Source organism: Sceloporus undulatus, chromosome 4 (assembly GCF_019175285.1).
Source record: "Sceloporus undulatus isolate JIND9_A2432 ecotype Alabama chromosome 4, SceUnd_v1.1, whole genome shotgun sequence".
Taxonomy (NCBI): domain Eukaryota; kingdom Metazoa; phylum Chordata; class Lepidosauria; order Squamata; family Phrynosomatidae; genus Sceloporus; species Sceloporus undulatus.
The window spans coordinates 13,929,464-13,952,951 of NC_056525.1; the positions used below are offsets into that span (position 1 = coordinate 13,929,464).

Genomic DNA, 23,488 nt, shown 5'->3' on the forward strand with positions numbered 1-23,488 from the left:
TTCTACTTACAGTTACATTTTAATACAATATTATATTTTGAACTTTGCAAAATAACGGAATTTCAAAAATCAATAAGAGATCATGAAAACTGAAAAGGAATTGACATTCTATTTTGGCCAAACACAGATGCAGCAACAGGAAAGCACAAATGAGACAGAGGGAGTGCCAACTTAACTGCACTGGCTGCAATAGGACCCAGAAAGAGCGGAAAGTGGATTCTCCAGCGCTGGATCAGGGACGAGGTACACAACTATATCTTCTGCATAAATAGGCATTGTTGTAATCCAGACTCTGATACCTTTGGTATATGCTTTCTGCCCTAATTTAAAGTGGAATTACACTTTACTTTTGCCCCAAACAGGCTTCATTTGTTGAGAGCTTGAGAGTTAGAATACCCCACTCCATATTCACTGAAATGCCCTGCCATATGTTACCACGATCTAGGAATCAGCTATGGTTGTAAATTTAGTGTCCCTCAAGTGGCTATTTGCCAATGCCCTTTTGTCTTTGAGCATGAGAAATAGCAGTTAAGAATGCTCTCTAAAATAAAATTATTATGAGGTAGAGGTTTAGTGAACAGAAATTCAACAGATTTTTCTTGTCTTGAAGTTAGTGGTTGTATGAGATATGTTAACATTACTTGTTGACGATATAAAACTTCAACAAATTTGACAACTAATTTAGAAATGACTCAGCAAAATGCTCTTCAGTAGCAAAGTAAGCTTGGGTAACCGAAGTATGATTGTATCATTATTGATAAATATCTTATAAATCTGATGTTGAATCTGTGTAGTAGCAACACTAGATTGTTTAACATCACTTGAGTTAAAACAAATTCCTTTCAAAGGGGTTAATATTGAAATCTCGAGCTTGCCTTTGACTTCATGAAGACAATGGAAATTGGATTAAGATGGGGATTTTTCTAATTACTTCTTAAAAGTAATAGTTGCATTTCAGAAACAGCAGCACCCACAGTGATCTACAGAAGTAACAATTAGAATGAACATCAATAAAATAATTGACTTCAACTGGAACAGTGATAAAAAAAAAATCATGGGACCATTGATATGTAGAGCATGGCTATGCAGAAATAAGCCCCCTGTTTTCACTGAAGCATCCTCCCCTAGTAAACGTGTCGGAGATTGAAGCAATAAAATAATGTGGTTCCAAACTTTATAGATAAAAATAATTCATACAACTCAATTGTCCAATTAAGATGGCTTTGCAAAACTGTATGCCACCTAGAAATATATTTACTGCTGAAAAAGTGAGATGCCTTGAACTATAATAGGTGGTGGGGGTGATGATACTGACCATATTCCCCTCCTGCTTAACATACCTGTTAACATACAGAAGCAGGATTCAGCCTGAAAACTGGAGAGGGCTCCTCTACCTTTAATGGGTTGTCTAGAAGAGTGATTTCAGCAGTGTTGCTTGTTACCTGGTTACATGAGAAGCAACACCTGCTGAAATTCTTCATCAACAGTACAGAAAGCCTTCCAGTTTTCAGAATGACAACCCTATATAGAAGGAAGACCACTTGCTGAATGGCCATTTGCCCCCCTCCTTGTATTTTAAAGAAATCGGCTGTTGTACTTTTCTCTAAGGAAGAGAGAAATGGTGTTGGGATTCCTTTCCTTCCGACTTTGAGTAAATATGTATTCTTCCACATTAAAGGGGCAATAGCAACCTTATGCCAGGAAATCTGCCAGGGATCAGGGTCAACTTCCGTCGTCCAAAAGACAAGGGCCTCTGAATGATCTTGGGGATTTTGCCCCCATACTTCCATGTTGTCAGTGCATAGTGGTCTTGTTAGACAAACTTTTTTTTTCTCCACCCCCAACCCCCCACATCTTACACAAGGCTACATCATCAGTGTATCTCCAGTGGTGGTTCATTGACCATTAAGTGAGCCCACATTGCTCTGTTCCTTGCATAATGACCGAAAGCAGTGTTCATTTAAATAGAACGTTGTTGCATATTTAATCAAGCTTGACTTAAACTACTCTATGAACTGTTACAATTGCTGCTCTGGGTGTTTTTTGTGTGTGCCTTTGCATGCATACACCCTTTCCATGCACATTTGCTTGACACTACCTTTAGTATATGGAATCTGTTTCATTTTCTTTCAGAAAATCTTTTGCACTACAGCAAACTTTGATTAATTTAGTACCTTAGATTAATCAGTTACTGGATAGCCAAATCAACTGCAGGCTTCCTGAATCGAAGCTTGTTGTTTGCTTAATTAAGAAGCCGCTGCTCTGGGCTAATTGACTGAACAGCTGTGTGATTGTTGTCCAGTTGACTTTTTAAACCGAGCTTCCCTTGTCTGTGTTTGTGTGTGTAGTAATGTGATTTAATTTTGCAGTTAAGCTCACTACCAAAAAAGTTTGTTTTAAACTAGCATGTTAATGTCGGAGGAGTGTGAGATCTAAAGAATATGTAAGGTCACCTTGAGCAAAACAGTTTGTATGTGTTTACTACTAAATTGAATGTTTGACATAACAAAAAGAATAAACAGACCAATGAACATATATTCAATTAGTGCATAATGTTAAATATCAGAGGAAACGTCAAACCACCAGGTTTCTTAATTTGGGAAATACAGTAATTTTTTGTTCTTATTGGTTGTCAGGCATATTGGGAAGCTTAAATATATTGTGCAGGATTTCCTGACTAATTGTGTGCGTGCATGTGTGTTCAAGTCACCTGGCGACTTATGGCAATCCCATTACTTCATAGGGTTTTATTAGGCAAAGATTGCATTCTAGGCTAGGTTGACTCCATGAATGACTGAGAGGTCTTATACTGTTGCAATCTTTTTTCATTTCTTCTTCCCATTCCTACACAATACCTATTGGAGATTTTTCTTTCTTTGCATATATTGTAGTGATTTTTGAAATCCTTCCTTATATTGAACAATCTGTCAACCTAACACTACACATTTGACTCATCATGAGCCTGCATGCATCTTTGGTGCAGTTTTTATATATCGTGCATACCATGTGGAAAGAACTGTGGATGGGGTATTGGCTGTGATCTGGAGACAGAAGAAACATCTGACTCTCCTTAAGCCATGCAGAGGGAAGCCTCCTAATAAGGAGAGGGGTTGCAAAAAATGGTGCATTTGACAAATTTTCTGTCCCTCCCTGAAACTTGATACCCATTCCATGGCCTATTCCACAGTTTAAGAACTTCAGGTGCGGATCAAGAGCTGTGTAATGTTCAGGTGTACAGGAATGTACATGTCAGAGAGAGTTATGTGACTAGAAGCAGTAGCAAAGCTAACAGCAGGTAAAAGGATGATGAAGATGGAAAAAAAGACTGGAAAAATCTTTAGAGGTTTTAGTCTAAGTAACTTTTTAATATGGATTTTTTTTAATCTAGGATACTATCAAAAAGTTTCGGTTCAATCAAATCTGCCCTTCTGTAACTTAAAAACTGTTAGACCGGGTTCTACCCTTGGATCAGCAGATAACAAGCCTTATCATCTCTGTGTGAGAGCCCTTGAGGTTTTTAAAGAGTGCAATCATGTTATCCTCAGTCTTCTCTTCTTCTTTATGCTCTCTGACTCTCACAAAGTTCCTATGCAGTGCGATTTCTGGATTCTAAAGCTGTAGATCTGGTGTTTTGGCATCACAAGCCCTGCCTATGTCCCAGCAACTTCAAAGCTTTCCTCATTTCTATTAAGTTTTTCGTATTCCCTCGACGAAATATTCGATCCCGATTCTATGTTCTGCAACCAAAAATTTTTCTGAACCCAATGCTTTATCAATCGTAGCTACTATCCTTCCTTAAAATTGAGGTGGCTAGAAATGGAATGCAGTACATAGATAGGCCTAACCAGTGTATAATATAGAGTGACATTACTTACCCTTGACTTGGAAACTATGGTTCTATTTAGGCAGGCTAAAATAGTATTGTCTTCTTTGCTGCAGCGCATCACAGTGCTGTGTCATTTTCAGTTAATGATAAATAATAATCCCAATTCCTTTTCACATATAGTACTGCCCAGTATCCCCATCCTTTACTTGTGGATTTGGTTTTTGTGTGTCCTAGACTATAATTTTCCATTTGTCTTTGTTAATTTCATCTTATTTAATTTCCACCATGTTTTCTAGTTTATCAAGATCCTTTTAAATTCTGTTCCTGTCTTTCCAGTATTAGCGACCATCCCAGTTTTGTATCATCTACAAACTGATAAATATTCCACCTGCCTCATCATCTTCAGTTGATAAAAAATGTTGAAAAGCAATGATCCTGGGACAGAACCATGGCAACTCCACTTGAGACTTCCCCAAGTTTGAAGTGCAGCCATGGCAATGAATCTTTGATTGCAGTTTGACAATCAGTTATGTATCCATCTGACGTGTTTCCATCTATTTAATCAGGTTGCTAATCAAAATATTTTGGTGGACCTTATTAAATGCTTTGCTGAAATCCATGTAGAGTTGGCCCCCACATTTGTGGATTTTGAAGATTTGAGTATTTATGGATTTGATTAATATGTTCTCTTTAGGAATCTCAAGGTACTGCCAGCACAACTTTATAGTTAATGCCACAAAAATTGCACCGGAAGACATAGAGATTCCTAGACAGGACACTTCTCTAGGCATTTTAGGACCTTCACCACATTCATGTCAATGCCATCAGAATACTGACCATAGAGTTGCACCGAAGGACCTAGAGATTTCTAGAGAGGTATCTCTCAGGTTTAAAAGAAGTTTTTTATATTTGCAGTTTTTCACTTTCACAGGGGTCTTGTGCCCCTAACCCGCCAAATGAGGAGGGCCCACGTAATGTTCCTTAAGCAGGACTGTGTTGCCATCTCTGGTTAGTTTGCTCTCTCTCATTCCTGCCCAAGTTAAATTTGATTCTTTTAAGTATATTCAGACAGCATTCCCTACCATCTACTAAACCAGTGACCCAGTCAAAAAGATATAAGGTTTGTTTGTCAGTGTTGTTCCACACAAACTCATGCTGACTCCTACTAATCACTGTATTGTCATCAAGATATTTTACAACAGACCTATATTTTTCCAGGTATTTAGGTTGGGCTGACTGACCTGTAGTTGTTTCCTTGGATGTTATTTTTCTTTTTTGAGAGAGATGACTCTGCTGACAACAGTAGTGGTGTTTACTTGTCTAAATGTGTAGCTTCAGTTTGCACACCAGTTAGTGATCTTTCAAGAGAAAGTGATTTGCAGAGAGCTTTATTGCACTTTTGAAAATCCAAACAGAGCATTATCAGTCTGTCTATGCCACCTGCTGGTTGCAGTTTATTATTTCTTCTCCCTATGCTTTTCCCTAGAGAATGAGGAGATGCTGCAAAACTGCTGTCACTTCGGATGCAACTGAATTTTGGTTATTTTTAAAACATGAAAGTGATAGTTTAATTGACTCATCATTTTTATATAACAAAGGCTGTGGTTGCTTCTGTAGTTTAATAAAGAAATAAGGCCTTCTGCATTGACTGTACTTGAGTATAAGATATGACTCCAATGATTGTACCATTGTGGAACACACCTCTAAATCTGACTTGGTTAGATATCATACTGTGAAACAAATACCATGATCTAATTTATACTAGGCTGCACATGGGCACTACGTCCACATGAATTTTTCATTGAGGTTGAACCCTCAACTAGAAAGGTCGGTACATGTGTTTTGTTCAAAGACAGCTGCTTTGCACATGTCTGAATAGTTGCCTAGACCCAAACCTAGCTGGATCCAGTATTCTAACTTAAGGGTTTGATAGAAGCTTGAATCTTAATTTTTGCTTTTGGAAATGGTATATAGTTTTAGGACCCTTCTTGCTTTCCTTCTGGCGGTAGTGAAGACCTTTTTATAAACAAATATTTAGTAGCCATGTGGCTGTGCAGAATAGTCTACTGGGCTGTGTGTTCGTGTGTGTTTATTTATTGTCATGTTTTTAAACTATTTCTGTTTCAAAGTATTGAAATTTTATGTGGTATTTAATTTTTTAAATATCATGATAATGCTTTTGTTCATGGTACTTTGTTTAATTTAAATTTGAGTCACATTGGGTTCCATTTGGGGGAAAGGCATGATGTATTTTAAATAAAGAAAGGAGGTGAGCTATCCCATCTTTAACACACACAGTTATAGTGCTATATTCACTTTACATCCTGGAATCCTGGGTTTGCAGTTTAGGGAGGGGTACGTGGGCCTGCCACATCAGATGGTTAGTGGTCCATGGATTCGACTGGTCACAGATCACTATGCCACATATTATTCAGTGGTGCACTTGCACATGGATGCACTGACCTGAAACACATGCATATCACCATAATTGAAAATATGGGACATATTGTCCGTTTTTTCAACATCTACGAGGCCCTAAGAACTGAACCCCTGTGGATGGGCAGGGTCCACTGTATTTAGAATTCAGTCAGGGAATTCTAGTGCCCCACCACACTACAAACCAGGATCCTAGGACAGTGATAGCGAGCCTTTTACAGACTGAGTGCCCAAACTGCAACCCAAAACCACTTATTTATCACAAAGCCACATTCCTCTGGCTTTCTAGTAACAAACTCTGGCGAACCTGGGGTGAGGTGACAGAGCATGTGCCCACAGAGAGAGGGCTCTGGCCACCTCTGGCACAAGCGCCATAGGTTCTCCACCACTGCTCTAGGACGTACCTATTGTGTAAGCCAGGGGTAGGCAACCTTTTTGAGCAGGGGCCAGGAGCACAAAAAAATAAATAATTAAATAAATTTTTTAAAAAAAAAAATATAATAACAACCAGGACAAATGTACGACAAATTTTCAACGGAAGACTCTTTTTAAAAAATGGAGGACAGCGAAAAAATTGCTGATTTTTAAGAAATGTTAGTATAAAGGCATGTTCTGAGGCTTCTATAGACAATTGCCCCCCAAAGGCCCCGGCGGCAATTGGCGCAGGACCGAGCTGGGGCCGGTCTCAAGGTCTTGCCGGGCCACATCCGCACCAGCGGCCCAGGTGCTACCCCTGTTTGTAAGCCTTCAGAGCATTCCCACCTATGGCAACCCTAAACAAGTAAATAATAAAATAAACTTTAATTCTACCCGCTTTTTGTGAAAACAATCACAGCGGCTTACAGTGTTAAAAGAATACCCATAATTACAAAACAGCTCCCCTTAAAAAAGAATTAAATAGTTTAAGGTAAAATTACATGAACAATAAAACAATAATGGTGGGCAGATCATAAGGCAAAATCGCAACAAAGTTGAACCTATTGTAGGGTTTTCTTGGCATATTTCTTCAGAGGAGTTTTGCCATTGCCATCCTGAGGCGGAAAGTGTGTGGACGTGACAAGGTTTCCCCGTGGGTTTCAGGCCATGCCAGGATTCAGATCCTGGTTTCCCAGGTCCACAGTCAACACTCATAGAATCGTAGAGTTGGAAGAGACCACAAGGGCCATCCAGTCAACCCCTTGCCATTCAGGAACCTCAATCAAAGCATCCTGACAGATGGCCATCCACCCTCTGCTTAAAGACCTCCAAAGAAGGAGACTCCACCACACCTGAGGGAGTGTGTTCCACTGTTGAACGCCCTTACTGTCAGGAAGACCATCCTAATGTTGAGGCGGAATCTCTTTTCCTGCAGCTGCATCCATTGCTGCCGGTCCTGTTCTCTGGAGCAGCAGAAAAACATATCACCTCTGAACCTTTCTGTTCCCCAGGCTAAACATCCCCAGCTCCCTAAGTTGTTCCTCATAGGACATGGTTTTCCAGACCTCTCACCATTTAGTCGCGCCCTCCTTTGGAAGCTCCAGTTTCTCAATGTCTTTTTGAATTGTTGTGCCCAATTCAACTCAAACCACTATACCATGATGGTCTCATACATAACACAGTTAGTGTTAGAATTGCAATATTCGAGTAGATGAAACAGCTCTATTTTAAAACAATGAATAGAAGAGGGTAGATTGAATCTTAGTGTTTCACAGAGTACAATCTGCTGTGCGGGCATTCTGCATCTTAAAGGTAAATGGAGATTCCATCTGACCACAGCAACTAAAAACTGTAGACTAGGGTAGAACCACAGGGAGACAAAATGACAGTTGAGAATCAGTAGAGTCCTAGTGGCATTCAACACTGTCCATCAGTACAAGAGTTTGAGAGAGAATGAGATGACATAGTTTATCTAGGTGAAGAAAAGTGGTCTGAGTCACCTCTGGGCTTCCCAGCTTTCTTGGAAAGAAAATTGTGAGCGGGGTGGCAGTGGTTGGTGGAAGCCCGAAACTGACAAAACTCTTTGTGCTTTTATAAGCATTCATGCTTTGGCCTCAGGCTTGCTGGTATCGTACAGAGTAAATTTAGTGTTGTCTTTACTTTTAACACATTCAGTGTACCAATATGCAGTGATAAAGAATGTTATCCATTATTATTATTTATTATTATTATTATTATTATTATTATTTATCCTGGGACTTATCCAACTAGGGTACTTATTTATTTTAATTCGCGGTTCCAAATTGGAATTTAAGGAACCTCACAATGGGATTAAAACAAAATAGGTTACAATATATTTTTAAAAAAAAGATTAATGGATTATCTTGTTAAAACAACTAAATTGAAAACAATTTAAAAGAGCACCAGGGAGAGAAGAAAATGTATACTAACCTACCCTTACCACCATTAAAACCCTTTTCCTCTCGCAGCCATTTAGCACTCTGCTAAAATTTCCCAGTCTTGGGTTTTTGTTGTTACGGCATTCTGTGATGTTACAGACTAGAATACCCAGAATCCCTGTCTACTGGTTATTCTATCTGGGCTTCTGGGAATTCAAGTCCAACAACATCTAGGGATCATGTGTGATAATTTCTTACTCTATTGTTTAATCTTAAATAAATTATCTGAGGTGGGAAACTAGGGCTTTCATGATGGTTTAGATAGCTTCTATCCGCGTAGGAGCCTTATTGTCATGTGATAACACAGGGAAGCATTTTCACTGCTAGGAAAAACAAATAATTCAGCAGTTGCAGAAATCATTTGAAAATGCTACCTTCTCCTATAGACATGGAATTGAAATGTACTACCCATTTACTTGTAGTGTTGCAAAGTAAATGCTCAGTGCATGTTAAAAGCACATCCCTTTATGCCCTTTATGTCACTGGACATAAGTTCCAGAATCTCCAAATTGGGCTTCATGGTCCACACAAATTTGAAGGGCAACCAGGTTGCCAGAGTCCACACAAGATATGCCTTAAAGTTTAAGATTTAAAGATCTCTCAACACTGTGTGAAGATTACGGTTCCTTGATGCTTTGTTCTGCTTGGAGATGAAATGGATAGTACGATCCCATTTATGTAGCACGGTGTAACTACTTACGAACATTTATCATCAATCAGCACCTATGGAGCCCTTTTTTGCAGCAGGCAGTGCAATCTTCCAGGGTTTTAAACACATCGTTCAGCTTTGTTAAAAATGGTTGAGCTTTCCCACTGATGCCTGAATCTTCATTTGAAACTAGTTATTGGATATAAGCTCAGTCCTGTACACACTTCCTTGGGAGTTAGTCCCCATTGAACCAGTGAAATTTTAATTCCCTGGAGAGAACATTTAGTTGCAATGCACATACCCATTACTTTCAAAGCTGCTTTGTATTTTCCCTTTGAAACAGAAAGTGTAGGATTACAAATTTTCTTAATAAATAAGTTTAAATTATGGTAATGAATAATCAAGTCACCTTGGTGCCCCTGGGTCCATCTGTCACTGAAAGCCATCAAGCTTTAATAGCTTGGCAGGCCTTTTGCCAGATTGACTGGAACACACAGTTGCATCCATTCTTGGACAGGATAGCTTGACTACAGTGGTTCAGGAACTGTTAACTCCAAGGTTGGAAAGAGCTGTATGTAGGGCTGCTCTTATGGCAGCTCCAGAAGCTGCGCTGGTGAAGAAGGCCTCAGAGAGGCCCAAACTCCTGGCAATACCTAACATCTCAAATGAAAAAAAAAATCATACTGCTTGATAAACGGGTCAGGTTTTTTTTTGTTTTGTTGTAAAGTCCTAACAGCTTGGTTTGGTAAGAGGGGAGTCCACCTCCTCTTCTTAGGCCCATTTGGTCTTTGAGGTCATTGGGAGAGGCTCTCTTGGTAGGACACATACTCCTAAAGTCCATTCTGCTCTGCGCGTCCTTCAGGGCAGGGAATGCCTCTTTCTCTGAAATTCAGCATATTCAAACAATTCTAAATTTAAAATATAAAAATATTCCCATTTAATCATCCAACCTAATTCGGTTTCATGGGCACATAAACTATTATCTTTTAAGTGGCATACGGCACAATTGTATACTTATTTTTATTATTGTTCTGCAATGCAAGGATATTTTCGAATGTAAGCAGTTATAAATACTGGTAAATAAAGTGAGCTGAAACAGACCAAGTCCTCATAAGATCCTTTGATTGAGCTGCTGTCGTGCAAGTTATGCAGTGACCATCATTCTGTTCTATTGTAAGATAACAATAGTTTTTTGTGGTTTTTTTCGGGCTATGTGGCATGTTCTAGAAGAGTTTATTCCTGACGTTTCACCAGCACTGTTGTTTGTCTCAAAATGGGAATATGATTTCCTCAGTTTGTTTATTTTGGTAACCCATTTTTTCCAAGGGTTGAAAATTCTTGATGTTGTTAGGAAGTCCCAATCTCTGTGCCTCAATGTAGTTTGTTCCTAGAATATAAAACAAAGATAGTAGTTTCTAAGTACAATTTCCTATTATAAATGGCCAGGTGTTTTGTGGATTTCAATGGCTTCCCTGTGCATCCTGAATGGTAGTTGCACAGGGAAGCCATTGACATCCACAAACAGCTGGACCATTCAACAGAAAGAGGAAACCCTAAGTAAACAAGGTTTTGGCACTAGTCCTGAAAAATAGCAAGATGAAGACTCAACAAATGCAATGAGAATGTCCCAGGGTCAGGGGTTTCCCAGCAGACAATGGCCTGTTACAGACAGCCCAAAAAAGCTGCTTCGAGTCACAGTGAGGTATGGTGTTTCAATGATGCTGATGCATGCATCCTAAAAGTCCAGAAGTCGCACCAAAGCCACGCTGCAGCCCTAAGGACTGGAGTGTGGCTTTGGTGCAGCTTCTGGACTCTTAGGACGCATGCATCATTGAAACACCATACCTCCACTGTGACTCGAAGCAGCTTTATTTTGGCTGTCTGTAACAGGCCAATGAGTACTAATCAAGCAGACACTCATCCTCTTTTGCAGACCTTTCACCCTGAGGCCTGCCATTAGCAACAGAACAATACACATGCTGCAAATCACTCCTGCCTTCCCAGGTCACACACTCTGTGTGTGTGTGTGTATTGATGCCGGCCATGAAAGCCTTCGACTTCACATAGTTGACAATGTTTGTGAAGCTTGGGAGTAGAATACATAATAGTAAAGTACTTGGACTTGAGTTAGAACATCCAGTCAGAGATACTTAGTTGATACCTTAGAAATATCCCTTAGCTGGGTTATTACAGTCTTAGGGTGTTATATACACAGTTACCAGTGCCACAGATAGAAATGAGTGTATGTGGGGCAACCATGCATGCCTTGAGTTTTCAAACTACTGCAAACTGAGGGTCGGTAGGAGCATGTCAAAGCAGAATGATTTTGATCCAGGTTATGTTTATTGAACTTGATTCCCACTGTTGTTAATGGGACTTGAAAGTTGCAACCCACTTCTCATTTTCATGTTGGTGAAACCAAGGGTGACCAGATTAGACTTACATGTACAGTGTTGTATGCACTCCTCACATGACTGCGCAACAACTTACTGTCAGCACAAGGATGTGGTTGCTGGGCTCAGAAAATCACGCAGAGACACCCACCCTGGCCTCACTGGATTATTGCAAAGATAAATGAGATAAGAAAGAAAAAATGCTGAGAAAAAGTTGCAAGAACAACAAATAGCAATCTTGAATGCACAATTATTGTAGGCGGGAGAAGTGGAACCTTTCCCAGCACTGTGATTTCATGGACAATAAATAAATATGTTGGAGCTATCACTGCCATGGTAGTGGCTGCATTTAGAAACATCAGTGGTCCAACTTCTTCCAGATATAGGAAGCAGTTCTTACTGAAAGGCAAGAGGAGGAGTAGCAAAGAACAACTTTGTGCAAACATGGTACCTATTTATGTCTCATATTTTGGACTTAACAATGGGCCAAGGCCCACCATTGACATATATGACGTTTTGGTGCAGTATCTTCTAAAATAAAAGTATTGAACATAAGGACTGCCATAAAGTAATTTGTCAAAATGAAAAAGTTTTGCAAATCTCTAAAGTTGTAAAATAGTTTCTTATTTAATAATAGCAATTTTAAAAAATATCTTAGATGAATGGCTGAATTTCTCATGTATAAAATTCCACATGGAAACCCTGGAAAAATGGCATTTAAAAGATCTTGGGTAGCAAGGTTAGAAAAACTTTTACCTGAGATGCTGGAGAGCTAGTTGAAGTAGGTTATCTTGTCCCAACGTGATGTCCTTCTGATATTTTAGACTCCAGTTCCCATCACCCTTGAATATGGGACACATTGACTTGGATTGCTTATACACTCATCCCTCCACATTTACTAGGTTTAGGGGCACAAGACTCCTGTGAATGTGGAAAAAATGCAAATAACAAAAATACTTTTTTTTTTACCTGAGAGAACATCTCTCTAGGAATCTCTGTGGTCAACATCTGCCAGACATTGACCATAGAATTGTGCTGGAGGAACTACAGATACCCAGTGGAGTCTTCTTTCTAGGAATCTCTAGGTCCTTCAATGCGACTTTTGGTTAAAATTGACCATAGAGTTGTGCTGGAGCACCTAGATATTCCCAGAGAGAACATATTAATCAAATCCGAGAATGATCAAATCCACAAAAGTCAAAGCCGCAAATGTGGAGGGACAGATGTTCTTCAGAATATCCAGAGGACATCCGGTTGAAAACAATCAGAGTGCACAAAACTAGTCTTGTGTGCCTTGAAGTGATTTATGGCAATCCTATCATGGGGTTTTCTTGGCAGAATTTGTTTAGAGAAGGTTTGCTTTTGCCTTCCTCTGAGGCTGAGAGAGCATGACTTGGCCTGTGTCACCCACTGGGTTTCCATGACTGAGTGCGGATTCCAGAGTCCTAGTCCACCACTCAAAGCACTGAACTACTCTCAAAACTAGGCTTCGATGCATTTATTTAGTATAAAATAGCTTCATATATTCACAGGAAGAAACATAAGAAGTACTGTGTTCCTTATTCAATCATCTAGAAGACTTTCTGAGTTATCCAGTTCAACACAGCTGGATACTCCACACAGCGTATGTTGTCATTGTGAAAGATTCTCTCTGTGGGCCTAAAAACATGATTTCTTCTATTTCTGTTCGCAGGGGTCCAGTACAAGTGTAGCAGTTCCGGGCAGCTCTGGAGTTGGAACAACCAGGCAGTTTACAAGGCAAAGGATAACGCGGGTGAACCTCAGGGACCTCATATTTTGTTTAGAAAATGAGCGAGAGACAAGCCATTCACTACTGCTATACAAAGCATTCCTTAAGTAAAAGTGGAGAAGATCAAGGTATTTTTGGCAGAAGAAGACACCTGGGGACACTTTTTTAATATATATTTGCAGATTGCGCCTTTTTGTAATGAGCATATGGGATATTGTTTTCAAAAACACACACCCTGTCAAGAGCAACCACCACCACCACTTTGAGACAACCACCTCTTTAAATGGAAATGTTTTCTATTCCCATTTATTATAAACTCTTTGGTGTAAGAGAGATCCCTTTCTGTGACAGTAAGGAGACTTGCAAAGGCCTGAGGAGACAGTAAGAGGACAATTTAAAGTTTAACTCATCTCTTTGATTGCGTGGCCTTCTTGCCAAACAAGCCATATTATAGAGACTGATGGAACCATTTAGCAAATAACCAGCTACTCTGTGTCAGATCCTGTAGCAATTTCAACATTAATTGTGCATTTTAGTTCAGTTTTACGTAACTAAATCAATATAAGTATATGTCTACAGCAGATGACCTCATTTTATTTTAGCTTTTAAAAGGAGTCAGTTAGCAAAGCAAACTGATTTTTTAAAAAATATATATTTATCTTTTCCTGCCCCAGATTGTTCAAATTCTAGATTACACTTAATTTTAAGCGTAACCTCAATTCTCTTAATTATTATCGCTTATTAGAGGCACCCCACCCAACTCTGAAGGCCCGCAAAGGAGGGTTACTTCTGAATGTTTTATCAGCATCTGTAAAAAAGAAAAAAAAAAAAAAAAAGAAATGCATTTTATTTGCTATAGTTTGTAAAGCTGTAAAGTTTAAAACAGAAAAAAAGAAAAAAGAAAAAAAGAAATCTTTTCAGCATAATTATATTTTACTTGCACTGTGTTTTTTAGCGAAAGTGAAAGCTTAGATTAAATAAAAATCAAAGTTAAGAGGAATCATCAAAAAGACAGTTTCTCAGTGTGAAATCAAGTGTTGAAAAATGGTTGGTGTATTTTGTCAGTAATTGTACATAATTTTTGGCACATAACATTAAAGAAATGGCTATGTAAACTATAATTATTTTGCTAAAAGACTGTATGCAAGCTATGGGCTTTACTTTAAAGACGTCCAGAGCAAAATCCCCCTCTTTGTACCTATTTTTTTATTACAAATATACTAATTGGTTCTTTATATTTTCAGAGGTTATTGTATTAAATTGTCTATTGATAGTACTTTTATGAGTGTAAATATGTCGGCTTTCTTTGTGTGAACTCTCTCATGTTAGATTTTAAGGGCATGAACCACCGTGAACGTTTCCTGTGCAAATCCTATTGAAATGAAGGGAGCTGTGCTTGGACTTGGCATTGATTTCAACGGAGCCTTGTGCAAGAAGCGTTTCTGGTGGATTGCACCTTAACTCTTTTTGTGTGTAAACTGAATGCTGATCAGTATTTTTATCAACACCCAACAAACTGTTACACCTTTTTATTTTGTCTTTTAGGGAAAAAAGAAATCCTGTCTTTCCATTTTTTTTTTCATGTAAATTTTGCACAGTTCCTTGTTCATATGTAAATATTTTACTTTCAAAAATGAAGTTTTTAATTGCTATTGTTTTATATAGGATTGAAAGAAAATTAACTCCTTTATTAAAAACAAATTTATCTGTATCTGTGTATGTATTTTTGCTCTATAAAAATATATACTTCTCTGGATTTATTTAATCCTCCCCCTTTCTCTTGCACTGCAGTCAAAGCAAACTTCTAAGGAAGCCTCACTTGATTATTTTTTTTTAAAGCAGTGTTAAGAAAATACAATTAGCCAGGGTGCTCTGTGCCTAAATTAAAACTGAAATGAGAATTGTGCATCAGAAAAAAAAAAAAAAAAAACTTCTGCACTTGGAATAAATTATGCCAGTTATGGAAACCTGCAAACATGTGCTTTGCCTAATTAATTCTGCACCTAAGTGTGAAGTAGTGATTAGAATATTGGACTTTAAGGTAAATGTGGAAATGAGGGCCCGCCTAGGTCTTGTTGAACTGCAACTCCTTTCAACCCTGACCAGCATGGCTGAGGAATAATGGGAACTGCTTTTTAACAATATCTGGTCCATCTTTTGTCTAGTACAGTGATTTTCAAACTTTGGTTTTCCAGATGTTTTGGATCTTGGCTCCCAAGAATCCCTGACTGTTGGCTAAGTTGCCTTGGGGCTTCTGGCAGCTGAGGTCCAAAACACCTGGAGGACCAAATTTTGCAAATCACTGGTTTATATAGAGTGAGGGCAGGATCCAGTGGTGGATATCCAAAGGGAAATGACAGAATCCAGGGGACCTGGGAGAGAACCTGTTTTCTCTTTCTACTGTAGTTCCTATCGCCTGTCATTTGGAAAAAAAAACAGCTCTGGAGGAACAAGAAAAGCCCTGGAGCTGTTTTTGGCCAGTAAAGGAGGGCTGCATGGGGTAGGGAAGAAAGATCTGCAAGCAGAGTGCTAGATTAATCCCATAGATTTAAATCCCAATTCAGATTGAAAAATTAACTGGCAATTTAAGCCAGTCATTCTTTCTTAGTTTAATGTACCTCATGTGATTATCGAGACTACAAAATGAGGAGAGTAAAATACCTTGACCTGCTATCTTGATCTCCTACTGGGGTGGGGGAGAGGTGGAAGGGAATGAAAGGGACAACTTCTCTAAAAAGTTTGGATTTCCCCCCCTTATCTCAGAAAGGTTGTTGAAAAGAGGAGGGAAATGTGAAGGGGAAAATGTGGTTGGAAAACAGCCATCTGTCCTGTACAAAGGTGTTGATAGGGGGATGTTGAGAATTTTGCAATTAAAATTTTGAATGTTGAGACTAATGTCAATTATACAAGGCAAATATTTTATATTTGCAAAATTAATTCTACTAATAGAATTAGTAAAGAAAAGAAAAATCCTATTTTCCATGATGCTGAATCTTGCCTGACAACTATTTTTGTGCTTGTATCAGTATTGGGGAATATACCACAGGCCAAAGGTGAACAGCATGGCTGCTAATGGAAACAGCAGTTACTAAGAGGTTGGTGAGTTACTGTCAATGATGCCTTTAAGCAAAATATAGAGAGATCTTGTAGCACCTTTGAGACTAACTGAAAGAAAGAAGTTGGCAGGATGAGCTTCCGCAGACTTCAGTCTGAGAAAGTTGACTCAAAGGTGCTACAAGATCTCTGTACATACTGATTCCACAGACTTACATGGCTATATCTTTGAATTTAAGCAAAATCGTCCAAGACTGATTGCTAGTCTGGTTCCAGGGATAATTCAAAGTGCTGGTGACCTACAAAGGTATATGCAACTCAGCTCCAGGTGATCTGAAAGACCTATCTCCCTATATGAACCTGTTTGTATCTTGAGAGTTTCGGGGGAGACCCTTCTCTCTATGCTACCACACTCAAAAATACGTCTGGTGGGAGCATGGGAGAGGACCTTCTTGGTTGCTTCTCCCAGGCTTTGGATCTCCATTTCTAGAGAGGTTAGACTGATGTTCTCAGAGTTCACACTGGGATCCTTTCATAGGCAGGTGAAGACCTTTTTGTTTCATCAGACCTTTTGAGGGCTAACTGCTCAGGGCTTTTATATGTGTTACACTTTTAAAGTAATGTTTTAAACTGCTTGTAATGTTGAGAGTTTAATTGTATTTTTAACTTTTGCACAATGCAATCAAGACTGTAAATATTTCATAAGTGGAACTATGCTATGCCTCTCCTCTTAACCCATCCGTCATTCAATGTTTCCCAAACTTTGGTACTCTAGATGTTTTGGACGTCAACTCCCAGAAGCCCTAGCCAGTTTGGCCAACAATCAAGAATTCTGAGAGCTGAAGTCCAAAACATCTGGAGGGCCAAAGTGAGGAAACCACTGATTTAGCTGCTTCAGTCCTCCTCCTCCTCCATTCAGTGGTTGGTAGAGAATGGGATGGGGATTGGAGAATTTATTATTTATTTATGTATTGCATTTATATGCAGCCTTTCTCCCAAAATGGGATCCAATTTTGGAGAAGTATCTGGCTATGTCCCTGTAGCCAGTTGCAGACTGATGATGTCTGCTGAGAGTCACCAATCATAGCACTGTTATTTTCCCTGAACTGTCATGGCGACATCCCATGTAACCCTGGGAATTTAGTATCCTCTGCCATTGAACTCTAGAGAACTTTCTCCACAGCAACCTCAGGATACCATAAGATGGAGCCATGGCAATTAAGGTGGTATCATAGTGCTATAAGTGTTTAGTGTGATTGGTGGTGGTGAAGGACTTCAATTTTACATAGGTGCCAAGAACTAATAAAAGGAGGACCTCTCATGATCATGTCTGAACTTGCAGAAGATAAGAAGGTAAGTGACAGTGAACAGCTCACTTGTAAACAATCTGTTAAGATATATTTTGAAAAATATTTATTTTTAAGCGTCATGGAAGCAACTACCTTCTAGTGTGTTTGAAACTTTCCTCAAATGCTATAGCAAGGATCTTATATTACTGATGATAACACTATGATTCTACTTTAACTGCCATGGCAATATTCTATGGAATCCTAGGATTTGCAGTTTTGTTGTTGTGTGCCTTCAATTCATTTCTGACTTATGGAAACCCTGAGACAAACCTATCACAGAGTTTTCCTGGCAAGTTTCTTCAGACAGGAGTTGCCATTGGCATCCTGTGAGGCTGAGAGTGTGTGACTTGTCCAAGGTCATCCAGTGGATTTACATGGCTGAACTGGGATTCGAACCCTGGTTTCCAAATTTATAGGTCAACACTCAAACCATTACACCACACTAGCTTACTATTTGTTGTTTAGAATTCTCAGCCAGAGAGTGGCTGCTGCTTCTTTATATTCCTTCAAGTTGATTCAGACTTATGGGAACTCTTATCATTGGGTTTTATCAGCCAGAAGCAGGGAATCAAAACGTTTTCCAAAGTCCTAACCCCAAATTCAATGCATTACACCATGTTGGCACCCCAGAACCCCAAATTCAATCCTTTATATGTTGGCATCCAAGAAGCAACTCTAGTTCATTAGTGCCCAACCAAACTACAAACCCCAGGATCCCATGGGATGTTGCCATGGTAGTTAAAGTGGCATCATAGTTCTATATTTGGGTAGTGTGAAAGGGTGTTATATCCTCTCTCACTAGAAAAGAGATTTGGTCTTCATTATATGATCACCTGTATCATTTTTAACACCTTTGAGGAAGAAGCCAGTGGAGCTTCGAAAGCTTGCAACATGTATAATGTGCATTTTGGTAGGCCCAAGAAAGGTATCACTATGTGGCCATGTTCTATAAGAGTTTATTCCTGACTTTTTGGCAGCATCTGTGGCTGGCATCTTCAGAGAAGATGCCAGCCACAGATGCTGCCAAAATGTCAGGAATAAACTCTTATAAAACATGGGCACAGAGCCCGAAAAACCCACAAAAAACTATGGATACTGGCCATGAAAGCCTTCAACTTCACAAAGGTATCACTGTTTTGTGGATTTTGGATGATAATGTACTTTGGTATGGCCAACTCCTGGATATATAATCACCTCCTAGCATTTCTTCCTTGGGGCAGCAGATGGCACTCTTAGTCCACACATTCAGAAATGAATGTGCTGGGCAATGAACTTTTATTTTCTCATTTCCTATTTGCTAAAGAACATAGGTTATTGAAAAGGGAAAAGAAGTCAAACCTAACAAGTAATGTATGTATGTATGTAAATATGTATGCATGTATATATTCCTCCACAGTTGTAGGGAATTGTTGACCCCTGCTGATATTTTGGATGCTAAATCCTACCATTTTGAACTGTTGTCATTTCCTTTATAAGGGAAAGACTTCAACTAGAATGTCATAGAATCATAGAGTTGGAAGAGAGCTCATTGGAGGAAGGATGCAATGTCATGACCTTTTTTTGGAAAATGTTGTATGGGTAATCAGGTAAAGAGCTATTGGGAGGGGACAGGAATTTTGGAAGTATGTGGTGACTGGTGGAATTTCTGAGCAGATAAGGCCAATGAAAGCCATTACTGTATAGTGGTTTGAGCATTGGGCTCTGGCTCTGGAGAACAGGGTTCAAATTCTGACTCATCCATGGAAACCCGCTGGATGACCTTGGGCAAGTTACACTCTTTCAGCCTCATTGGAAGCAAAGGCAAACTGGCTCTCAACAAATGTTGCCAAGACAGCCCCCTTTAGGTTCACCCTAAGTTGGAGACGCCTTAAAAGCACACAGGTGAGTGACAGAACTGGTATAGCAAGAGTGTTGTGGTGTGGTGAAGTGCGTGAACAAATGAGTAATTGGGCTGAGAGAATCAGTCAGGTTTAGGAATTTTCTAAATGGTGTTTAAGAGTCAGCTACCTAGGTGAGATGTGAATAAGGGTAAAATATTTGTTTTAAAAATATTAAATTATTAATCTGTTTTGTTATGTTAATCTTCTGTTAATAAACTTATTTTTGTATCATATGGAAATGCTAGATATATAAAGGTTGGGTTCAGACATAGTGTCTGTGATGGCAGTAGAGGAAAGAGAGACTTAGTGCCCAGTGGGAATAGAAGTTACATAATACCCTGCACAGGAATCTTGAGGGCATCTAGCAGGTCTCCAATGCTGGTGTTCCTACATTGGTGGCAGAGGTTAGAATAAGGGAAAGCCTCCACTCTTGGTGGTTGCAGTGGAAGTCTTCACATACAATAGCAGTGGAAATTTCGAGAGAACCTTAGATCTGGTGGGGGAAATGGTGGAACAAGGGGCAGAAGCCTCTCTGAGGGCACCTGGAAGAGATTTTGTGCAAGAATGTACTTTAACATAATTTTATTTTAAAAATTAAACAACCAGACTATCTGCATGCAGCACAGGGAGATAGGAAGCAAGGCTGTTACATCATCTTTACTGAAAGAACAGCCCCATGGATTCCTTATCCTCCACCTATTTCCAGCCCATCAGTACATGAATTACTATTTCAGAACAGGCACCTCTCTTTGGATGTTTTTCTCTTCTGTCTAGAGATGGTAAGAATATTCAAAAATACACTTATTCTTCCATTTTTGCGGCTTTGATATTTGCGAATTTGATTATTCACAGATTTGATCAATATGTTCTCTCTAGGAATATCTAGGTCCTCCAGTGCAACTCTATGGTCAACTTTAACTAAAAGTTGCACTGAAAGACCTAGAGATTCCTAGAGAAAATACTCTACTAGACATTGTAGCTCCTCCAGTGCAGTTCTATGGTCAGCATAGTTTTTTGTGGGTTTTTCGGGCTATGTGGCCATGTTCTAGCAGAGTGGCCATGTTCAGCGTCTGTTGGATGTTGACCACAGAGTTGTGCTTGAGGTCCTAGAGATTCCTAGAAAGGTCTCCTCTCAGGTAATAACATGGGTTTTTTGTTTGTTTTGTTATTGCGGTTTTCCCATATTCACGGGGGTCTTGTGCCCCTAACCCTAGCAAATATAGAGGACAAGTATAGTTGGAAAAATGCTCAAAAATGTGTTTCTCAAGTATTGTGAAACCCCATCAGAAAGAGAATCCTTGACTGAGAATCTTCACAATTTTGACTTTTTCTGCACAGAATTTACACATGAGTTTGATGAGCAGAACATTTTCTTTTCAAAGTTTTTTTTGTGCAATTTGTGTGCAAATATTAATGTTAACTGTTTTAAGTTTGAGTGAGTCCGAGACTTCATTGGGGGAGGATAGCCATTAGCTCTCTATATAGCTTTAGCTCCAGTCCCTGGAACCTAGCAAACAGGAGCTTGGCAAACAGACAAGGCCAACAGGCATTTTTTTGCATGGGCATTTTGAGAGGGAGGCCTGGAGTTTTGTTTCAGTGGGGACTTAAGATTAGTGATTATGAATGGTGAAGGAGATGCTGCAATCACCTACAAAATTGTGATATGTTTGTGTTCTTTTCTGGAGGATGTGCATAGATATCCTGGTTGTATCTGTTGGAGGAGAAGCTCCAGTAACCTGAGATCCATGTATCTACTCTTCAGCTTATTACCATTATGCGATATTGGGGGTCTACTACAGACCGGCAAGCCAGACTGAAGACTTGGAACAGATGACCAAATAATCAGAACAGAGAGATGCAGTTGTAATGGGAGATTGCAAGTATCCTGATATTTGATTGAAGTCCAACTCTGGACACAGTATTCAAGGTGAGGTCTGACCAAAGCAGAATACAGTGGTACTATTTTATGTTCCTTGATCTAGATTCTACACTCCTGTTGGTTCAGCCTAGGATCATATTGGCTTTTTAGCTGCTGCATCACACTGCTGACTCACATGGTATGCTAAGACTCCAAGTCCCCTTTTCATGTACTGTTGTCAGGCCAGTTGTCACCCATTATATATCTCAGCCTTTAATTTTTTTTCCTGCCTAAGTGTAGTGCCTTACATTTTCCCTTGTTGAAATTAATTTTGTTAGTTTTGGCCCAGCTCCCTGATCGGTTACAGTCATTTCAAATTCTGATCATGTCCTCTGGTCCATCATCCATGTCACTGATAACAACGTTGAATAGCACTGGGTCCAAGGTAGAACCTAATAGCACAGCACTAGTCATTTCTCTCCAGGATAAAAAGGAGTAAAAGATTTGGAAACTATGCCCTATAAGGAGTGACTTAGGGAGCTGGGTATCTTTAGCCAGGAGAAGATAAGGTTAAGAGGAGACATGATAATAGTGATGTTTAAATATCTGAAGGGATATCCTATTGATGGAGCAAGATTACTTTTTGCTGCTCCAGAGACTAGGACTAGCAAGGGATTCAAAGTACAGGAAAAGAGATTCCACCTAAACACTATGAAGAACTTCTCGATGGCAATTGCTGTTCAGCAGTTCAGCAGAGGCTGGATAGCCATCTGTCTGGGGTGCTTTGATAGTATATTCCTACTTGGCAGAGGACTGCACTGGATGGCTCTTGTGGTTTCTTCCAGCTCTAGAATTCTATGTAGAAAACAGCATTTTTAAAGGTAGAAAATGGTATTCCCAGAACATGCTGTTTGCCACATAGACAATATTGTTTATGTATGGGGGAGAAAAAGAGGGTGAATTTTGCACAGAAGTTTCAAACTGTGACTAGTTTTTGAAAACAGTGGTGTTTTCAAGGAGTTTCTTACAGTGGGAAGAAAATGGCTAAAATTACTCATTGCTTCCTTAAAAAACAAAATTAGCAAAGGATTGCACCGATGCTTTCCTTCCTACACTTTTTATTTCTTTTTTGCATTTTAGACTCTAAAATTGTAGGCAGGTTGTCTTGCCTTTATTGATCATATTCAAACCACTCTGGGAGCTTGTTTTCCTAAATGATTTTTTTTGTTTACAGATGTTAAATAAATTCTATAAAAATGTGCAGTTTACTTATATCAAAGAGTTTCCCACCAGTTACAGAATGGCATGCTTTTAGTGACATATGTATTAGTGACATATGAATAAGTTTCCCTTATACCTGCATATGTAATTCTGGGGGACACTCCAGAGGTCGTGATTCCCACAGTGCCCAAAGCCACCCCTGCACTTACTCTACAGTGTTTGACCCCTGCTCCCCATAGATGGCCATCTTGTGCCTTGTGGGAAGTGGGCAGAATCGGAGAAGTATCTGCATGTCTCCAGATGAAAAACAATTGTGACAGCAGTGTGACCTGTGGAGGACCTTGGTGGATTTCAGTGCTGATGTAGTAATTCTGCATCTGCTTACAGGGAGATAGCCAGATGTTTCTCTGCTCCTGTCCATTTCAGAGTCTGTATGGTAAGTCTGCATGGTGTAGTGGCTTGCATTTTGGACTGTGACTCTGGAGATCAGGGTTCAAATCCCCCTTGGCTGTGAAAATCTATTGGGTGACCTTGGGCAAGTCACAGTCTCTCAGCCTCAGAAGATAGCAATAACAAACCTCCCCTGAAGAAACTTGCCAAGAAAACCCTGTGATAAGTTCACCTTATCAGAAACAACTTGAAGGCAAACAACATACCAGACATGATAAGTCTGCGGGTGGGGGGGGGGGTTGTTAGT

At 39.4% G+C, this 23,488-nt stretch overlaps 1 protein-coding gene across 2 annotated transcripts in view; it reads left to right on the forward strand.

The window, feature by feature from the left end:
• Positions 1–15,395, forward strand: part of TAF4 (TATA-box binding protein associated factor 4) — a 113,832-nt gene extending 98,437 nt beyond the window's left edge. For both annotated transcript variants that reach the window (XM_042465127.1, XM_042465129.1), the window contains exon 16: positions 13,373–15,395. In XM_042465127.1, coding sequence (XP_042321061.1) covers positions 13,373–13,540 — 168 coding nt within the window. In that variant the 3' untranslated portion in view covers positions 13,541–15,395. The remainder of the gene's footprint in view (positions 1–13,372) is intronic.
• The last annotated feature ends 8,093 nt before the right edge of the window (positions 15,396–23,488 follow it).